At 42.4% G+C, this 21728-nt stretch overlaps 1 protein-coding gene across 3 annotated transcripts; it reads left to right on the top strand.

Annotated features, from left to right (window-relative positions):
- Positions 1-811: 811 nt before the first annotated feature.
- On the top strand, positions 812-12448 carry LOC125548283 (uncharacterized). Of its 3 annotated transcripts, none has more exons than XM_048711942.2 (7): positions 812-1181; positions 7072-7172; positions 8956-9028; positions 9979-10244; positions 10658-10774; positions 10948-10996; positions 11669-12448. In XM_048711942.2, the coding sequence occupies exons 2-7, from the start codon at positions 7083-7085 to the stop codon at positions 11986-11988; spliced, it is 915 nt and encodes a 304-aa protein (XP_048567899.1). In that variant the 5' UTR covers positions 812-1181; positions 7072-7082; the 3' UTR covers positions 11989-12448. The 3 variants fall into 3 exon arrangements, with proteins under 3 accessions (XP_048567899.1, XP_048567893.1, XP_048567905.1); XM_048711936.2 differs by having other exon boundaries at positions 813-1181; positions 7060-7172; XM_048711948.2 differs by lacking the exon at positions 7072-7172 and having other exon boundaries at positions 813-1181.
- Positions 12449-21728: the final 9280 nt, after the last annotated feature.

Below are 21728 nucleotides of genomic sequence, written 5' to 3'. Positions count from 1 at the left end.
TTCTTATCTTTTCAATCAAAAATAAAAAAAATTGCGCGAAAAAACATGTTTTTTCTCTTTCATGAGAGTCACGGTTTTGCTTCCGCGAGAGGCACGGTCGTGCCTCTCGAAAACAAAAAAAACGCTTTTCTGTTTTTTTTCGCGAGAGTCATAGTTTTGCTTCCGCGAGAAACACGGGCGTGCTTTCGCAAGAGTCACGGCTGTGCCTCTCGGAAACGAAAAAAACGCATTTTCTATTTTTTTCCTTTCGTGAGAGTCATAATTTTGCTTCTGCGAGAAGTATGGTTGTACTTTCGCGAGAGTCACGACCGTGCCTCTCGGAAAGGGAAAAACCGTGTTATATATATTTTTTTCCTTTCGCGAGAGTCATGGTTTTGCTTCCGCAAGAGTCACGGTTGTGCTTTGACGAGAGTCTCGGCCGTGCCTCCTCGGAAACGGAAAAAAAATTATTTTCTCTTTTTTTCTTCTGCGAGAGTCACGGTTTTGCTTCCGCGAGAGGCACGGTTGTGATTTCGTGAGAGGTACGGGCATGCCTCTTTCGGAATGAAAAACCCGTGCTCCCGGTTCGGTTTTTTCGTTCGTTTTTTCATGAATTTTTTTTCATAAAAACCTATCAACATAAGATCTAGTTTTGAAGATCTCGACGCGAGGGATCCAACGATAAAATCGATTCAAGATTTGGACGCACGGTTTGAGAGATAAAATATATTTTAAATAAACGGATATATGAAAAAAAAAACTCTCACGCACTGTATACGCAATTAGGGGAGTTGAAGTAGTGATTTCGCCGCTAGCGGCCGGTGAGAGCCATAGCAACAATCTCGTACTGGGCCACGCCGGATCGGTTTGGAGCCAAACAAAACGCCCCTTTCTCCCCTGCGCGGCCTTGAACCCCAACCGACGGCGTTACATAAGCAGCGCGATGCTTCCATCTCCCACGAACGCTGTCGCATAATGCGCGTTAAAAGAAGGCAAGAATCCGGCGCATCTATATCTGCTTCCCAATAATGCGCTAACAACTCCTCGATAAATGCCCCCATAGCGGCGGCTACGCAGCGCAGCACCCCGCCGCCGCCGTAGAAGAAGACCAGAGGACGACGACGCTACCTTCGCTAATCCCGATTCTGGAGCGTGCGGCGGCGGTGGAGAGTAGTAGGCCTGCCGGCTCTGTGGCGCTGAAGGTGCGCCCCCTCCCCCATCCCAGCGCCCCAATCTTGCGTTCTGTTTGCGTGTTTCCCCATCTTTTTGGGCTCTTTTTGGATCTTTGATTAGTCCTCATGTCCGTACTGGCGTGCCAAAAGTTTCAGCAATCCCGTTTCGTCTAGATCTGGGGTTCAAACGGGTTTCCTTTTTCTTTATGGCTGAAGAGAAAGTATTGGTGTTGATTGGCTTGTTAGGTTCATGGTTTTTCTTTATAAGATTTGACAATCTTTGCTTTCTTCTTCATATTATTCTTGTATTTCTTTTTTTTATTTCTTATAGTGAGTTGTTTGGATTTAGATCAGATTCTCATGTTTCGAGATTATATATTTATGGGTTTATTTAGGACACATCTAGATGTGACATAGTTATGTCATATCTAATCTGATGTCTACCATGTTTGTGACCTGTTTTTTTTGTCCTGGCTTTTTTTTTGTTCCTTGTTGCTACGTTATTTGTAGAAGATTAGATATAACATTCTTATAAAACATCTAAATGTGAATTAGACAAATTGATATTTTATTAAGTGATTTTTTATTCCTTCCTGATTGTTGATAAACCCCATATTGCTTAAGCTTGTTTCAACATATTTTTTTTGGCTTAAGCTTGGTTAAGACAAAATTGCATGTGTGTATCTTGTGATGTCTTCAAATTTATCACTTGTGGCAAAAAGAAAAAAAAAGAAAAAACAGTGTTTGTTAGAAAACCTATTGGTATAAGATATACTCGAAGTATCGTACTCTTATTACTGAAACTAGTAAATTTGTATGTTGATATTTAGTATTCTTTTCATACCAAAATGAGTGTCGCGCTCTTAGTTCAAATTTTTATTTTGAAATGAAGAAATTTTTATTGCACACTCATATTAGCTTGGATATTAAGCATGTTAGTTATGTGATTACTGATGATATTCGTATTTTGTATGATATTAATTTTACGCTAAAATGTTGAGCGTGTGCCATTTAAGCAATCTAGATAGTAAAATTGACATTGTTTGATGGCCGAGATTAATTTTTGAATCTTTTCATATTGATATAGATGCAAGTTAATCCAAAATTTTGAAAATTGGTGCATCTTATATTTTGGACCGGATGTAATATTTGTTATTTAATTTGTGCTCAAAGTTACACTCAAAATTAATAAATCTCACATTATATTCTGTTCGTTCCTTTATACTCCCTTCGTTCCTAAATATTTGTCTTTCTAGAGATTTCAACAAGTGACTACATACGGAGCAAGATGAGTGAATCTACACTCTAAAATATGTCTATATACATCCGTATGTGGTAGTCCATTTAAAATCTCTAAAAAGACAAATATTTAGGAACGGAGGGAGTATTAAGGTGTATTTGTTTTTCACAAAAATTACACAATGTAAGATGCATTTATTTTAACTAGATGATTTCCCGCGCGTTGCGGCGGGAACATCTGCATATAAACTGATGTGAATATTATTTTTTACTATGGATTATTGAATCTTTGAAGTTTGCAATTTAGTAATTCAAGGAATATTTAATTATTTCACAAAAAAGAGGCAAAAGGAAGATTGATGAGGAGTTGTCAAACAAAAAATATTGGTGCCACTCAACTGGAATTTTAGCTTCAATTGAAATCCAACTTGACTCATATCCACAAAGATAAATATTGCAGCCATCAAAACGATAGTCAATACTAAATTATCCCCCGAAGAGCCATTGTTATGTTCATCACGCCATTAATCATTGGACAGAAATTGCAAAATGCAATAACTGAGAAAAACCTAAAGACCTACTATATGGTGAAGTGGTGATTAGATCTGATAAAAAATCAACAGAGTTGTAGCCTCCAAAATATGAATAAACATGTTCAAATTTGATTTGTTGCCTCTGAAATCTGAATAAACATGTTCACAGAGAAGGAAAAATGAGAGGAAGTAGGGGATATACAGTGAAATAAATAAATACAACATGAAGTTAGTCTTGTGTTTATATGTGGACTTCTCAATGGCTGAAACCTACTGTCCGAGAACAGCAACAACAATCATCATTCCTGAACGTCTGCAAGAATGAGCCTAGAATTAAACCAATCAGTCAGGAATTCACAATGCATTCGAAGCAAACAACTGGGCAAGCAAAAAACATCATATGTTCGTGTGCATTACTAAGCAGAACTACCACATCGAAATAATAGCCAAGGAGAATAGCTTACAACCATGTCCGTTGGTGCTAGCGATGTCTGATGGAGATAACTGAATAAGAATGGAAGAGGCAAGCAGAACTGTAAAGACCCTCTCCTCTCCCTCTCCCAGCGTACACTATGTTGTTCGCTCGCTGAGCTCCACACCAAAGCAAAGGGAGGAGGGACCAAGGGACGGGTAGTGGCACGATCCTTGATGGCGCTGAAACGGTGTGGGGTGGGTGCCGAGGGTAGTGCCGGACGGTCAAAGCCGGTGCGGACGATCAGATATGGTTGGCCAGGCAAAGCCAATGAGGAGCACCAGAGGCGCTGCGGGCATGCGGCGGCGCCATCTAGGCGCAACGTCGTGGCAGGCCGAAGTTGTAGCGAGGAGTAGTGAGGCGCAGCGGACGTGCAGCGGCGCCGTCCAGGCCTGACATCATGGCCAAGCGAAGCGGACGTGGGGCACCAGGGACGCGCTGTAGGAGTGCGGCGGCGCCTTCCAGGCATGGTGTCGTGACTTGGCGAAGATGAAGCAGGGCAGCAGGTAGGCGCTGTGGGCGTGCGTCAGTACCGTAGCACCGTCGACGTTGAGGCGCGGCATCAATATCCATCTCGGTGTGGTGATGAGGCTAAACACCTCCGAGCTCAATTCTGGTGGAGACGACTCAATTACAAATAGGAGAAGAATGAGATGTGTAGATCAAACACTGTGTTACCCATGCATCGGGCCCTTTGACTACTCATTTACTATAGAAGATGGAAGAACAAACAACCAAGGGACAGCTGATCCTTTCCCCTATCCCATAAATAAAAGTGTTAGTGGAAGAACAAACGATTAATGATTAAGTAAAAGTTGTGTCGCACTATTTTTTTTCTGAGATGGAATGTGTGGGGCATGTGGGGTGACGTGGATAGCTTGCATGTGTAGATAAATTAGATAGTGGGGGTGAACTTCTTAAGTATATAGGATTTCTTGTAATTCCTTTTTAGTCGTCCATAAAATGGGAAGTATCTTTTTCTTGATTGTTTGTATCTCTTCTTGTAGCAAAAGAAGGAAAGCATGTATCTCATACTTTCCTGGACTAATTGATTTACTTGCCACAAACCACACATTTGCTAAGGGTAATTTTGTCCTAACATGTTCATAACCATGTGCCTTGTTCACCGTGTCAAAAACAATACATCTTATATAAAGGAACGGAGGGAGTATGATATATGAAAATAGTTGTGCTTGTCTTTGTGAGATTGTCCAATTTGTTTTGTCTAGTCATTTGATGAATTTTTTAATTGCTTTGTGCTTGTACAAATGAGTGTGTTTAGACCTTTGATGGATCTTAGCATTGACTTTAAAAAAGTTATTTCTTATTCAACTAAAAAATAGCAAAAATTACATTATTATTCGTAGTTACCCTTATGTCGATCGTAATTGTTGATATAGTACAGTTGTCACCATGATTTCCATGCAATCTTGTTAAGAGCCAAATCCTAGGATACATTCCAATCCTCTCTTTGTACCGCCTCCTCCCCTCTCAACTTTGGTCGCCGCATACCCCCTAGTATTTTCGCTGCTCTTTAGAATAATTACTATTCATTGGTGCTTCTGCAGGCCTTCATTGGATATGTCCAAACCACATTAGTCGGTGTTGGACAAGCTTCTTTTCAATTAGTGTCACCCCTACCTTATCACATTTTCCCTCATTCCTAATTCAGGCTTTGATTGCAAGCCCATACATCCACCTTAGCATTCACAAATACCCTCATTCCTAATTCAGTCCTTGATTGCATGCCCATACATTCACGTTAGCATACGCATGATACTCATTGTTGGATGTGTTGTCTCTTAATACGCCAGCATGTTGCTCCATATAGTATCACATGTCTAATTGTCATCTCGCTTTGATTTTGTGGCTAACATTCCCATTGATACATCATTGCTTTGTAGCATTGATCCCAAGTATCTCCTAGGCATTATATGTCCCTATAAACTAACTTCTCGGTCTAAACCCTAAAGTCACACCTCATACTCGGTCTTGGTTCTATTAAGCCTAAACCCCTTGGCATTGATCCATGCTAGTATTTTTTTGATGAATTTTTTGGCCTCTATTTGTTAGGTTAGTCATTTGCTTATAGATAAGTTATAGCCAGCTAGTTAGTAGCTTAGTTCATTTCACCTAGTTACCAACTTATTCCAGTATTTACTAGGTTAGTTAGAGGGACTCCTGACCGATTAAGTTTTGCGTGATGGTATTTCTGTTGTTTGGTACCATCTTTTACTTGATGGAAATGCTTTACAAATATGCATATGGTATCAAAATGCACAAAAGATCAGCTCAGCCTATATAGTGAGGATGCACCCAAAAGTGGCATAGAAATTAGTGGAACCAACTTGGTGTGAGTTCTTATAAGTATACAATGACTTTGACCCATTCTAAGCTAAGATGAAGTTGTCTAAGATAGATTGCTAATATGTGTGAGCAAAGTGTTCTTATATGAAACTAAACCTTTTGGACGTGGGGTGATATACTATACAAAGTCACGTTGTGACTAGAGAGAACACAAGTAAACCAACCAATCCAAGCTACCCCCTCTATCCATATATATAGGGCCTAATGCGTTTTTCGAGGTTAACTTTGACCACATGTTAGAGCAATAATATATGACATGCGAGTTACGCAAAGCATACCGGAAAATTCGTACATGGGAGGAGTTTCTAATGATATAATTTTCACATTATACATCTCATATATTATAAATCTTACAAGTAGTCAAAGGCTGTCCCAAAAACCGTATTAGGCCCTATATATATATATATGGATGGAGGGAGTAGAAGTAGTTAGATCATTTGAGATGACAAGAGGCTAGGTTATTAGCATTATTATTTTGTATAAACAAGAATTCAAGTTAATTGATTGAAATGGTTGTGAGAGCCAAAATATTTGTACCATTTGGAGGTTGTGATGATTGAATGTATTGTTGGTCTAATTACTTTGCTCCTATGGATTTTGTCATTGGTATTCAGGTTCATCTTTTATATTTTTGTTACTGTATAAGTCTATTTGTCAATACCCCGATATCACTTCTTTTCACAATGGCATGTGATATACTCTCGTGAGATACATCATGAGTGTGTAATACTGAAAAGCAGATGATCCACTTTTTAAGATAATCAAAATAAATATGATAATATTTGACAGCCATGCCCTTGGAGTGTACCAGCAGCCTAGGAGTCAGCCCATCAGTAGTTGCGCTTGTTTTGACGATGCTCTCTACATTGGAGTGTACAATAAATAGGCCAAGAGTAACAAGAATTTAAAACAAAAAGAAGGGCGTGTGATCTTTAGTGGTTGCGCTTGTTTTGACGATGCTCTGTACATTGATGTTTCATATATTTTGTTATTTCATCGTATTGCCTCGCCATTTTTTCTGTTGTTTGTTTTACTATAGTTGTACATGGTCTTGGGTGTTTCACTATGCTTGCATGTGGCCTTTGATGACTTTTCTTCAAATACTACAAACTCATGCTTGTGATTGTTTTGGTGTTTCCATTCTATATATGGCATTTACTAGTGTTACGCATGGTATATTAGTTTTTCCTAGAACTAGCGCTTTATTATATGCACACATGGTGTGATGTGAACTATTGTAATGGAGGAAGTACTATAAGTCCAACATTGTGCTAACACCCATTGTTTCTTCTATTAGTACTGCCTTTAGATTGGCTGGATATGGATCTAATTCTCCCGTTCAAAGTTGGAGATCTTGCCGAGTCAAAGTCTTTTGTTAAGGGTTACACAGGTGCATGGTTCCGCTCCAAGGTGGGACATTTAATGTTTTTTTATTTGAATTTAGTGATTTAGGAAGCAAACAACTACTCTCAGCATGTTCTTTTTGCGTCTTTAAAGCTTCCATTGACTCCATGTACATCGTAAAATCGGTGGTGCATTAATTGTTGACGACCCCTTGTGCTCTGTTGTCTTGACAAGAGCTTTCTTAATAACAAGCAAGTGCACAAGTACCAAACAAGTGCACAAGTACTACCTAGTGAAATTGCCTGCCAGATTTTGGCCACTAATTTTTACTGTTCTATATTTTCCTGACTAAAAAATTTATAGATAAGTACAACCTAAATATTTAAAAGAGAATGTATTTCCATAGTGCTAGCAGAGTACATGTGACCCACATTTTCTTTGCACTTCTGGTATACTATCAATTTCTCATATCATCTCTGTTTGTTTGTCCTTGTAGTGAACTAGTGAAGCAACTAGGGTGTATTCTAGCCTCAAAAAAGGTCGTTGTACATGGACAGAAATAGTGACACCTAAATTTCTATACAAATCCACTTGCCCTAAGATTGGATCCAAAAAACATTTGGTTGAGAGGGTCAATATTGGGGCTTAGGATATCATTAATGCATGCTTCGGGCAACTATTTTATGCTCTTTATAGAAACTCTTGCACAAACTAGGTAGAAGAGACTAGCTAATAAATCATAAATGACCCAAGGGTTCATATAAGCCTAGAGCCTTGTTGCTTGAAGACCACCACCTCCCTTAGTGGGAGGGAACAAAAGGCAATAGCGTAAAAGGACATAAGTTGCCACTACACCTTTAGTGGGAGAGAAAAGCAAGGCTATAAGAGGAAACTAGGAACCATGGACCATACTTTATTATATACCATTGATTATGGACCTAGATCAAGGTCTATGGTGGACCTTTGACCTTGACTCTCTAGGGGTCTTGACTTCTTTATCCTTCTTAGGCTTCTTTTTTCTAGGATTTGTTTGACTATTGAATTTCTTTATTTCATTGGGTCGTGTGCATGACCCAATGTGGCATGTTCCAAACTTGAGCTGGCCACTTGCCCCCCTGCACATATTTTAGCCCCTGGTTATGCTTATATTAGGTCCTGACCAAGCCCCTGTGGCATTACTCTTATCTTCGGCCCTCCTCTAGCCTAATGTGTTAACCTTCATTTTTATTACAAACTGAACTTCTTAGAGCTCACAACCCATAAGGTCACCCATTTAAATACCAGAATATCATAATGAAATCCACACAAACAGCCCACCAATGATTAGTTGGTGAGAGTTGAACTCTTGTCATTACTCCCTCCATGCTTGAAAAGAAGGCGTATAAATTAGTCTGAAGTCAAACGGGCTAAAAATTTATATAGTTTTCCTACAAACTCTGTTAAACTTTGCACCATTTGACTTCAGACAAAATTTATACGCCTTCTTTTCAAGCACGGAGGGAGTTGTTTATAAAGCTATGCTACACATCTAGGCTTTGCTATTGTAGCCCTGAAGTCTATCAACAACAACAAAGCCTTTAGTCCCAAACAAGTTGGGGTAGGCTAGAGCTGAAACCCGTAAGATCTTGAAACCGATGTGTGCTGAAATACATATTACAAACATAGATGATGAAGCTTTTTCTTTCCAATATATCATGCTAGTATGGTACTACTTTTAAATAAAAAATAATGTAGACTCTCATCGTTTGACCATGATCTCTTGGATGACAAACATAACACTTCTCTCCTTATTCATTCCATGGTGGGGTATAGGGCTTTACTAACACATATTGTATTAATTCTTTTTCAGATTATTGATATGCGTGTCACAGAATCTGGGCACCTTGAGTATTACTTGGAGTATATTGACTATACTGAAGAAGGCAAGCATATTTTTACAGAAGCTCTGTTTTTTTCGTTTCCACATAACCTTTTGCTTGAAGGGATCGTGAAGGGACCATGTGCAATAATCAATTTGAAAACTCATTTTTGAACTTTTAGCTTAAGGATATTGGTGCAAGCACCTTGTTTTTGTTTTGTGGACATAATTTGTATTTGGAATTATCCTCTTGTACACCACTGAGGCCCTGGAGGCAGCCGATATATTTTACGGCATGCACCCAATTTTTGAAAGTAGACCTGCTAATTATACACGTTTTCTCTCTATATATATGATATAGTTATCTTTCGTTTAAATTTTTGTCAGTCCAGAAATATGCCACATGTTTGCTTGGACGATTAAACATTATTGTAGGTGGTACCCTTGAGCAGGAATCTACAATATAATGAAGAAACATCTGTATTTTACAAATCTTATAATATTGCCTCAAGCTTTTAATGGATCATGTATGATGCCTGGCCAACACTATTTACCTTTAATGAGATGGATCATGCAGTGCTTGAAAAACCATGTGATCTCTCTATTTATATCTCCCCCAAAATGGTTTGTGCTGTACAGATCATAATTGATGAGTTTGGTTTGATGTTTGAACAGGAAGTTGCAAAGCCTGTATTCGAATCTGCAGAGCTAGTAATACATGAAAACATCTGGCTATACCTTGCATTCCAATTTACCTGACAATTGATCAACCAGTGCACTAACATTTGTCTAGTACCCAATAAAGCATGTGCTTTCTTGCCCAAATGTTTATCTTGTCTGGGAGTGGGGGCAGGACAGTTGCTGGCCGTAGCCATGTAGTGCAATTATGTCTTGCCGTGATTAATTACCTTTATACTAGACACCAGAAAATCTTGGAACACTTGAATCTGACCAAGATTATAACTGTTGGTTTTCTGTGCACCTCATATCATTACTGTCCATGCCCTTTTGCAGAGAATGAATGGATCAGAGTCTTTCAAAAGAACCCACTCAGCCCAGCATGCGGGGAAGGGAAATCAAGTGAGAGTACTGAAATAATGTTGCGTCCTGCCTTTCCTCATTGGTATAGGGGGGGACAAGTTCCTGCGCACTTTCCAAAGAATGAGCTTGTTGCAAGTGTTTGTGATACCTGGAAAGTAGGTGACAAGGTTGACTGGCGGTGTTCAGATTGTTACTGGACTGCGGAAATTATTAGGTTGAACAGTAGAGATGTGGTTCAGGTAAACATCTAGTAATTTGCTGTTTTAGTCATAAATTAGCTCCTGCTTGTCATTAACTCTCTCATTGTTCGCTGTTATCGTGGACCACTATGTTTCATGTTACTGCCATGTGGATACCTCAATCATTTTTTTGTGCTTGTTATCTGGTGGTCCAATAGCTTTAGGGGCTGATAATACAATCAACTTTCTTGCTGGTGAAGATGACACAAAATAATATGATACCAAATGAACTTCCATGCTCTGGTCAATAATTAAAATATGAAGTGGGCCGAATTGTGTTACTCCCTCCGATCCATATTAATTGCCGCTCACTTAGTACAACTTTAGTAGGGAGTATCATTTAATCTCCATGTTTTCATGCTGGTTAACCGGGGACAATAACTCACGTGTTCGTCCTTGACATTTTTCTACAGGTAATGCTGTTGGATCCTCCCATGGGTGAAGGCGGGCAACATCCTGCTAAGAAAAAGGACCTGAGGCCTGCACTTGATTGGTCCATCATTAAAGGTTGGACTGTACCTGTTTCGGCGGTAAGTTTCTAATGCTTAGGTTCTAGCTTCTGAATACATTTTGTTGATTAATGCTTGTAGTAGGCCGTTGAGGTGATCCTTGACCAGTTGTGGAATGGATTCTACTTATATACCACAGTTTAAACTGTTGTCTATTTTTGTATACATCTTACAGTGTATCTATTTATGGTCAGGCAAAAGGGAAATACTGGCAAGCTGCTCGTCTGGTTCATCCTAAATCTGGTATGGCCGACCTTTTGTGGAAATATATGGCTGTCATGCATAGTAGGCTAATTAATATGGTACGGTCTACCTTCAAATTAAGTTTCATCTGCGCCTGGTGGTTTTCAATGCTTTACATAATTCTAGAGTCAAGAACATAAATGGGGAAGTAACAAACAGTAAGCCACACTAAAGCATTAGATTGTTAAGACAACAAGGATGTACCCAACCATGAAGGAACACAGGAACAGCTTCCGAGGTAAGTTGCATTACAGAACTCAAGAGATTACTGTTGAAACTTGAAAGTTAAAAGGTACTCCCTCCGTTCCAAAATAGATGACTCAACTTTGTACTAACTTTAGTACAAAGATGAGTCATCTATTTTGATACGGAGGGAGTAGCAGTTAGATGCGTCCTATGGTCTTTCCCCTTTTCCTTGGGCGAGCTGTCTTAATATTTCAATTAACAAATTATTAAACAGCCATGTTATTGGCCACATTAACCCCAAAATTGGAATCTAGTCCTAGTTCCTTTGTTGACTGAGCACAGCTGGGATATTTAGTTAATCCAGTTCAGTGAAGTGTATTATTTTCCCTTGTAGCTTTTCATGTACTGTCTGTGAAGCAATGAAAGACTTCACAGGGATATGTTAGCCCCGGGAAACTTACCATCTTTGCTATTCCCTGGTTTCAGATATAGAAGACAGCATCACAGATGAAGATGAAGCCCCGGGATCTCCAACCGTCAAAAGACCCTCATCGGACACAAGCAGCATATCTAAGCTAAGCAATCGGAGCGACACCATCCTGGCGTCCACCGAAAAGTTGGGGCAGGCACATGAATCATCAGACCCCAGTCGACGGGGTACCCGCAGTTCCAGTAAGCGACAGATATCTCCTGCCACTGTCAAAGGAGCTGCTATGGCAGAACCGAACGGGCCCTCTAATGGAAACGGTTCCCGCCGCCGGTACCCCTTTCGGGTCCGAAGGAACGCAGCAGGGCAGCAGAGATAAGCTGGTAATGCGGCACACCAAGTTGACCCCCCTATGGGGTTGACGGGCATTACGGATACTTAGGGCCTGTTCGGAGTCCCTCCCGCTCTGTGACCCCGCTCCCGGAGCTGGCGGAGCTGAAGTTAAAAATCACGGAGCAGGAGAGCAGGTGCTCCGCAGATCCTCGGATTTCGCGGAGCCGGTGGATTGCCGAACAGCTCCTTAGTGTTATACTCCCTCCATTCTAAAATTTGTACAAAGTTGAGTCATCTATTTTGGAACGGAGAGAGTACCACATAGCTCTAGATACATCGAGGAAATGGTTGATAGCTGCCTTTGCGGAATCGGCCACATAGGCACGTGACATTTCTGATGAGAGTATCTGGGGTGTGATCCATTGACTGATTGTTATACTTGGTAAAAGTTGTAAACTTAAGGCTGGTTATTACTCTGCCTCGCGTTGTCAAGTGTCCGAATCAGATATGCTGCACCGTGATGAAAATAGATATATTACCCCTAGTTATTTCAGTTTTTCTTCAATCTGAACACATTGACGCACAATCACAGAATCATGGATACTTTTACCTCTACATCTTTTTTAACTCCAGCACAGAATCAAACTGAACACATTGCTCCAGGTTTTTTTACCTTTTTTTTAGGGCACAGATTTTTTACTTTAGTTCGCTGGACCTGGAGGGGCTGGGGCTACAAAAATTCGGGTGAATAAATCATCAAAATTGAGATGCATACGAGCATATTTTTTTTATTTACTTCGCAATGCCGATGCAAGCGGCGTCCTGGTCGTAAGATTAACAATAAGTTTATGAAATGGTGTTGCACGCAAACCCGACTTCTTTGCACGTCAGTAGCCTCAAACACCGTAGTGAGTCGCGACAGCTTCAATTGGGTGCCCATTATGCTTAGGTAAACGCCTCGCGCATGACGTCCTCTGCCTCTTTTTCTTCTCTTCGCCCTGCTCCACAGCCATTTCTCCTCGCGGCTGCTGCTGGCCAGCACTAAGGCGCCGTCGCTGATGCGGGGAAAGAGAGCTAGTACCCCAGTGTGCTTCAACAGCAGCAACCACGGTGACCATGGGTGACCCTGCGTGCTACGAGTTATTTATCCAAAATCACTACATTATGGGCTAGGGTAACAGATCGGTACCACATTTGAAACAGGGCACAAAAAACCACCAACAATGAAGCTAATCTGTAACGCGGAGCATTGATTCTTCGTTTTAGCCCAGAAAACAGCAAATCCGACAGGTGGGTCCCTCCTGTCGGGCTGACGTGGAAAAAAAATTCAGGTGGGCAGGTTGACTAGTCTCTTTCTCCTCTCTCTCCTCTCTTCTCGCCGTTCCCGTCGGCCATGGCTGACCTCGGTTGCGCGTACGCACCCACGCACACCTGCCATCTCTCCTGGTCCTGGCACGCACGCGCACTTGCAGCCGCCCCTGGCCGTGGCACGCACGCAGGACCGCAGCCGCCCTCGCCGCCACCGCAGGCGAGACCAGGAGCACTCTTGCAGGCTGCAGCCACCGGTAGCCGTGACGATTCCGGCAACCATTCAACGCTAGGCTGCGTTTTATAGGATGCTGGTGACCGTGCGCATCGACTGGTGGTGGTGGAAAGTGCTAGGTTGGCCGGCAGAGTTGACGGCGGCGAGCTGGGCGGCGGCAGAGCTCCGGCTTGCGCGAGCGCCGGGTTACAGCTTGCAACCGAGCGGCCTAATAGTCCAGATGGCCTCCTGCGAGCTCTAGCATCTCGGTACGGTGCTCAGACGTGACCAATTCGTGCCCAAACGACGGCGGTGGAGACTGGAAAGGCACGTCAGCGGGAGCTCTCGGGCATGGCGGACGAACTAGTTATGGGACGAATTGACAATGGGGGAAAGGGGTAGACAGAGAGGGAATCATGGTGATTCAGATGAGCAGGCCGACGAGGTCGGGGGTGCTCTGAAGGTGGCGAATTCGCCGCCGGCGACGCAATCGATTCTGTCGTTCTGCGGCGTCTAGGCTCTTGTTCGTTGTTGAGGATGACCAGCGCGAGGAGGCAAAGCTCTAGGATATTATTTGTCGGCAAAACTACGACGATGGCCACGCTAGCGCGGAGCGGCGTCGACGGCTAGCTCTCGGACAACAACGGGGAGAGGGCTGTGTAAGTGCATCTAGTGCCACCCCTAATTGGTTTTGGAGTATTGACGACAAACCTAGTTGAGGAACTAATGTGTTTGTGAGAATTGCAGGATAACACAGGGAGAAGTCCCTCATTGATTCAGTTTTACTACCAGAGATGACCCCTAAAAATGTATGAAGACATTGAAGTCAAAAGTGGTATATGAAGATATTCACATTGAAGACTATGACAAAAGAAGACACATTATGAAGCCTATGGAGCTTGAAGACTTAGATCTTTCGTAGTTCTTTTCCTTTGTGTTGAGTCATAGGAACCACCGTACTGTTAAGTGGGGTCCAGGAGAACCAGTTAGAATGACTGAAGTGATGCCTAAACCAAAAACCTATGTCTTCGAGTGAAGACAATGAGAGCGAATCTTGTCCAGAGCTGGACAAGTCAGCTTTGCTTGTAGCCCAAGTAAAGTTGCCATGAGAGTTTGAAATCTGACCGTTGAGACACGTGTCAGTTCCTTAGTGACCCAGGGTCATTTCGGACAAATCAGGTCGAGTCGCCAAGTGGCTATAAATAGCCCACCCCCTACAACCCTAAACGGTTGGCTGCTCAGATTTCAGTGCACGGCTTTTGTCGTTTGAGAGCAACCCACCTCGAAGCCTTTGAGAGAGAGAATTCCTTGCGAGGATAAAGCCCTAACCACCCAGAGCCAGAGAACATTGGGCATCACTTAAGTCTTCTTGTCTGTTTGATCTGAAGACTTATTACACTTGAGGACCATGCATCCTCCAGACGGTTAGGCGTCGCGTTCAGAGCATCCAAGAGACATTGTGGATTGCCAGTGAACGAAGTCTGTGAAGGTTTGGGAGTCTACCTTGAAGACTTACCAGAGTGATTGGGCGAGAACTAAGTGACCTTAGCTCAAGGAGAATACGGTGAGGACTTGGTGTCCTGAGCTGCGTGTTCAGGACTGGGTGTCCGGGACTGTGTGTCCTAAGGTTTAAATACCTAGACGCTCCAACCAGACGTACAGTTGTCACAGCAACTGGAACTGGTCCAACACATCATTGTCTTCAACGAGTCACTGGTTTCATCTTCACTTCCTCTTACTTACTGTTGCTCATTGTGAAGCCATTGCATGCTTGCTATATCTTTTGTCTTCACAACGTAACTGTATGATTTGTTTGGCTTCATAACTTCTTCCTACCTGATCCTTATTACACTACAGCTACTTGTCATTGTGCTTTCACTCTATTGAATACTTGACCATGGCTTGCCTAGTGTAATCTAACTTCCGCTGCATAGTGATAGGCATATCTCTACTGTTTGTCTTCATAACTTCCATGTTTTGAAGACTTTCATAAAAATCGCCTATTCACCCCCCTCTAGTCGATATAACGCACTTTCAATTGGTATCAGAGTAAGGTGCTCCCTTGTTCTGTGTGATTCGGTTTAACCATCTGGAGTTTTAGCCATGTCGACTGCAGGGATAATCAAAGTCTCCGCTGCGTGCCCCGTCTTCGATGTAACTGAATATCCCTATTGGAAGAATAAGATGCGTATGCATCTTGAAGCCATTGACGTCGACCTATGGTATGTCGTCGAGAACGGCGTTCCCAAGGCTGGAGAAGGTGTCACTGCTGCTGATGTCAATAAATTCGTTCAACTGGACTCTACTGCCAAGAACATCATCTGTGGTCATCTGACCAAAGGACAGTATGGCCGTGTGAGTGCTTTGAAGACATCCAAACTGGTCTGGGACTGGCTCTCAAAGGTCAATGAAGGCATCTCAACCCAGAGAGATCAAAGAATCAGTGTCCTTCGCAATCTCTTCAACCGCTTCAAGCGAAATGACAATGAGAATGTCCAGCACACATTTGACAGACTCACTAACATCACAAATGAGCTTCAAGCCCTCGGCGCTACTGAGATCATCAAACATGAAGTCAACAAGACGCTGCTGAGATCACTTGATAGTTCGTTTGACATCCTAGCCCTGATGATTCAAGAACATCCTGATTTCAAGACACTCGATCCATCTGACATACTTGAGAGGCTCAACACACATGAGTTTCAGCTTTCTGAGAAAAGAGATATCTACGGTCCAAACTATGGGCGAACTCGTGCCTTGAAGGCAAAAGTTGTTTCCTCATCTGAAGAAGAATCTGACAGCAGTTCTGATGATACTGAAGACATTGGAAGGGAACTTGCAATGCTAGTGAAGAAGTTCCAAAAATTCACCAAGAAGAAAGGCTTCAGAAAGTCTTCACGATCAAGCTCAAGGAATGATGAAGCTTCTGCTCATGACTACAAGAAGAAAACATGCCACAAGTGTAAGAAAACTGGACACTTCATCTCTGAGTGTCCACAGTGGGACAATGAGAACAGAAAGAAGAAGAAAAGCAAGGAATATGACTCTGACGACAAGAAGAAGAAGAAATACACAAAGTCTTCTTCCAAGTCTTCCTCAAAGTCTTCATCACACAAGAAGAGCTCATCTGGCAAGGCACGTGCATTTGTTGGCAAGGAAATGGACTCAGAGGAGGAGTCCGCTTCTGAGGAGGCAGAGATGGACTCTGAGGAGGAGTCTGATTCTGGCATTGCGAGTCTGGCTACAGCATACGTCGCCAAGTCCATCTTCAACACTGAAGACAATGACTTCACCACCGACACCGATGCAAATGACAAGAACGACTCCACTCCTACCTACTGCTTTATGGCACGCGGTGCAAGGTAAACACACGCACTACTCGCTATCAAACATCCAGTGACGATGACTCTGATTGTGATTCAAAACCCAGTTACAAAACACTTGCTAAAATTGCAACTGAACAACAAAAGGCCATGGAACATATTCAAAAACTGTTAGACAGAAGCGATGATCTGTTGGGTGCTGAAATGACTCGATCTGAATCCTTAATTGAAGACATAAAAAATCTTCACGTTAAGTATCAGGAACTTGAAGATCGTCTTGATACTCTCTCAACAACTCATGAAAAGCTTTCCTATGATTATCTTCAAAGGAAGCAAGAACTTGAGAAATTGAGAGTGGCTCATGAAGATCTTCAAAAGGAAAACGAGTCACTTCGCGCCGAACAGATCAGTTCCGCTCAGGAAGGATTTGAACCACCATGTCTTAAATGCATTGAGCGTGATAATGCTACTTCTGTTGCTGAATGTTCCACTGCTACTGCTGTTGCAATATCTTCAACTGTTGATGTGGTAACTAACCCCTCTGCTGAGGATACCACTGCTATTGCTGATGAGAATGCTAGGTTGAAGACATTGCTTGAAACAGGGATGTACAAAAGTCTTAAAGGACATCAGACATTATGTGATGTCCTCAAGAAGCAGATTCTGAACCGAAACCCTAGGAAAGAGTGTGTTGGGTTCGAAAGGAAAATAAATGCAGATGGCTCTTACTGGAAACCTGAGCAGTACCCCAAAACCAAGTGGGTTGCTGCACAGGAACCTTCAGCAGATCCATCCAATTTATCTGGCTTCACTTGTGCTAACCCCATTATCATTGATGAATCCTTTGATGCAAACTATATACTGTTTAAGAATCAGAATGGTGAAGTGTTTGCCAGGTACATTGGTACTAACTGCAGGAATGGACCGCCTATGACGAAGATCTGGGTGCCAAAACGTATCTGGAAAATCTTCCTGTGAATGTCTTCATGACACCTCACATGAAGAAGACAAACCTCAGACCAAAGGCTTCATATGGTCCAAAGGCTTCATACAGACAGAGGACTCACCTGAGTCGCACTAACGCAAATGTTTTGCAGAGAAACCATACTCAGGCATATGAATATGAGAGTGGTTCATCAAACCGCCATGTTCACATGACCAAAAATTATTCTGCCTATTCTTATGACTACTATTGTCCACCTGCTAGACTGTTTGCTAGGGCTCCAAAGCCAAAATTCTCAGATGCTGCACTTAGACTTATTGCTTCTAAGCCACCCTTGAAGATGTGGGTGGCTAAGAAAGCTTAACTCTCTTTTGCAGGGAAAGGTCTCCAGCAGAAAACCAAAATCTTCTGACGCTATTGCTGGGGACCTTAAAAATCTTGTAGGGCGCAAGATAAAATGCCCGAATGGCATCATTATGTACTTCGTTCCTGAATCGCATGCTACTCTCCCTATTAGTCCTAATCTGGATCTAAGTTTTCATAACCCACTGGTTCGTCAAATGTTTTTGCTTCACAATTCTCTTCATGAAGCCTATCCCCCTAACTGCACTGTAGGGTACGACACCAGCGTCTTCAAAGTCTTCAGAATGGATTATTGACAGTGGGTGTACAAATCACATGACTGGCAAAAGAAGCCTTCTTATGGACTCAACCTTACGTCCATCCGACAAGAGCCACATCACATTTGCTGACACTGGTAAAAGTAAGGTATTGGGTCTAGGTAGAGTTGCAATCTCAAAGGATCAACACATGGATAAAGTCATGCTTGTCGAATCCCTTGGCTTCAACTTAATGTCTGTCTCGATGCTTTGCGATTTGAACATGATCGTAATGTTTGGAAAATATCGTTGCCTTGTACTAATGGAATCTGACAAGTCTCTAGTGTTTGAAGGGTATCGAAAAGATGATTTGTATGTGGTAGATTTCTCAGCAGGGCCATAGCTTGCAGTATGTCTTCTTGCAAAAGCTTCAGAATGCTGGCTTTGGAATCGGAGGCTTGGGCATGCTGGCATGAGGAACCTCCACACCCTTGCGAAGAAGAAACATGTCATAGGCATCGAGGGCGTCAAGTTCAAGAAAGATCACTTATGCGGTGCCTGTGAAGCAGGGAAGATGACGAGGGCAAAACATCCCTCGAAGACAATCATGACCACTACTCGACCCTTCGAACTGCTTCACATGGATCTTTTTGGTCCCACTCACTACTCAACTTTTACCACTACTGCTTGCCTCTATGGCTTCGTTATTGTTGATGATTATTATCGATATACTTGGGTGCACATAATCCTTTACAAGACTGAAGTGCAGAATGTCTTCAGACGCTTCGCCAATCGAGCTATGAACAATTTTGGCGCCAAGATAAAGCACATCAGAAGTGACAATGGCACTGAATTCAAGAACACTGGCCTTGATACATATCTTGATACCTTGGGCATCACACATGAATTCTCAGCTCCGTACACGCCACAGCAGAATGGCGTCGTCGAACGCAAGAACAGAACACTCATTGAGATGGCCAGAACGATGCTAGATGAATACAAGACTCCAAGAAAATTCTGGACTGAAGCCATTGACACTGCATGCCATACAATCAATCGTGTTTATCTTCACAAGCTTCTGAACAAGACATCTTATGAACTCCTAACTGGCAAGAAGCCAAATGTCAGTTACTTCAGAGTATTTGGCGCAAGGTGCTGGATCAAGGACCCACACCACACCTCAAAGTTTGCACCAAAAGTACATGAGGGTTTTATACTTGGATATGGAAAGGACTCGCACTCCTACAGAGTCTTCAATCTCTTTCATTACAAAGTGGTTGAAACAGTGGATGTGCGGTTCGATGAGACAAATGGTTCACAAAGAGAGCAACTGCCAAATGTGCTAGATGAAATTCCAGCTAGTGAATCAATCAAGCTAATGGGAACTGGAGAGATTATACCTTCTGAAGCTCATCCTGAAGAAGAACTTATCATCTCAGCACCTGATCAACATGAAGACAATGCTCAGCCTGAAGACATTCCTCTCAACAACAACACAGATCAGCAAGAGCAAAGTCTTCGCCCTGTACATCCTCGTGTTGCCAATGAAGTGCAGATTGACAGCATCAATGCACCTGGTCCACTCACTCGTTCAAGGGCAACTCAACTGGCAAATTTCTGTGGGCACTTCGCATTCGTCTCAATCTCAGAACCCAAGAAAGTTGAAGAAGCCTTTATGGAACCTGAATGGATTCAAGCTATGCAAGAAGAGCTTCAACAGTTTGAGCTGAATAATGTATGGGAACTGGTTAAGTGTCCTGATCCTCGCAAGCACAATATAATAGGCACCAAATGGATATACCGCAACAAGCAAGATGAGCATGGTCAAGTTGTCAGAAACAAAGCTCGTCTCGTTGCTCAAGGATATACTCAAGTGGAAGGCATTGACTTCAATGAAACTTTTGCTCCTGTGGCTAGGCTTGAAGCCATACGCATACTGCTGGCCTATGCAAATCATCATAACATACTTCTGTATCAAATGGATGTGAAGAGTGCCTTTCTAAATGGCCAGATTGAAGAAGAAGTGTATGTTGCACAACCGCCTGGCTTTGAAAATCCAAACATCCTGACATGGTATACAAGCTCAACAAGGCGCTGTATGGCCTCAAACAAGCCCCTAGGGCCTGGTATGATACACTCAAATACTTCCTGAAGAGCAAAGGCTTCATACTTGGTTCCCTATATCCCACTCTTTTCACGAAGACATATGATGGTGAACTGTTTGTGTGCCAAATATATGTGGATGACATTATCTTTGGATGCACCAATCAGAAGTACAGTGAAGAGTTTGGATATATGATGCAAGAGCAATATCAGATGTCCATGATGGGGGAGCTGAAGTTCTTTCTTGGTCTTCAAATACGACAACAACGCAATGGCATCTTCATATCTCAAGAGAAGTATCTCAAAGATTGCCTGAAGAAGTTCGGTATGCAAGACTGCAAAGGCTTCACAACACCAATGCCAGCCAAACATCATCTGGGTCCTGACGACAATGGTAAAGAGTTCGATCAAAAGGTATACCGCTCCATGATTGGTTCTTTACTTTATCTATGTGCATCTAGGCCAGATATTATGCTTAGTGTTTGCATGTGTGCTCGATTTCAAGCGGCACCAAAGGAGTCGCATCACTTAGCTGTGAAGCGAATTCTTCGATATTTGGCTCACACCCCAACTCTAGGATTATGGTATCCAAAGGGCTCAGAGTTTGATTTGGTTGGATTCTCGGATGCTGATTATGCTGGTGACAAAGTTGATCGCAAGTCTACGTCAGGCACATGTCACTTTCTGGGACGATCACTTGTATGTTGGTCTTCAAAGAAGCAGAACTGTGTATCTCTCTCCACTGCTGAATCTGAATACATTGCCGTTGGATCTTGCTGCGCTCAGCTTCTGTGGATGAAGCAAACACTCAAGGACTATGGCATTCATCTGAAGCAAGTGCCACTTTACTGCGACAACGAAAGCGCCATCAAAATTGCCAACAACCCAGTTCAGCACTCGAAGACAAAGCACGTTGAAATTTGTCATCACTTTCTCAGAGATCATGTTGTGAAGGAAGACATTGATATCATACACGTCAACACTGAAGAGCAATTGGCAGATATCTTCACCAAGCCCTTGGATGAGATGAGGTTTTGCAAGTTACGGTGTGAGCTAAATATCCTGGAATCCTCAAATGTCCTGTAATCAGGCACACATCCTAACCCTTATGCATATTGATAACTTAGATGTGCAACACACGAAGTAAAGTATATCTTCAATCAATGAAGACATACATTCTAAGTGTGAATACATTAATGTGGAATTTGACTTCGGAGCGCCACGATAATTGTGCGCCGTGTCTGGGTCTAATACTTCCTATACGGTGGGTAACGCCACCACCAAACGTTCTCTTTG

This window comes from Triticum urartu, chromosome 1A (genome assembly GCF_056163025.1).
Source record: "Triticum urartu cultivar PI428250 chromosome 1A, HENAU_Tu73, whole genome shotgun sequence".
Lineage (NCBI taxonomy): Eukaryota > Viridiplantae > Streptophyta > Magnoliopsida > Poales > Poaceae > Triticum > Triticum urartu.
The sequence above is the reverse complement of the archived record's forward strand: the minus strand, read 5'-3'. Positions and strand labels throughout refer to the sequence as shown.

Bases quoted from the DNA above. Each gene is read 5' to 3' on its own strand.
- LOC125548283 (XM_048711942.2), top strand. From the start codon at position 7,083: ATGGATCTAATTCTCCCGTTCAAAGTTGGAGATCTTGCCGAGTCAAAG. The intron at 7,173-8,955 runs GTGGGACATTTA...ATTCTTTTTCAG, and splicing joins GTGCATGGTTCCGCTCCAAG to ATTATTGATATGCGTGTCAC. The intron at 10,775-10,947 runs GTAAGTTTCTAA...ATTTATGGTCAG, and splicing joins GGACTGTACCTGTTTCGGCG to GCAAAAGGGAAATACTGGCA.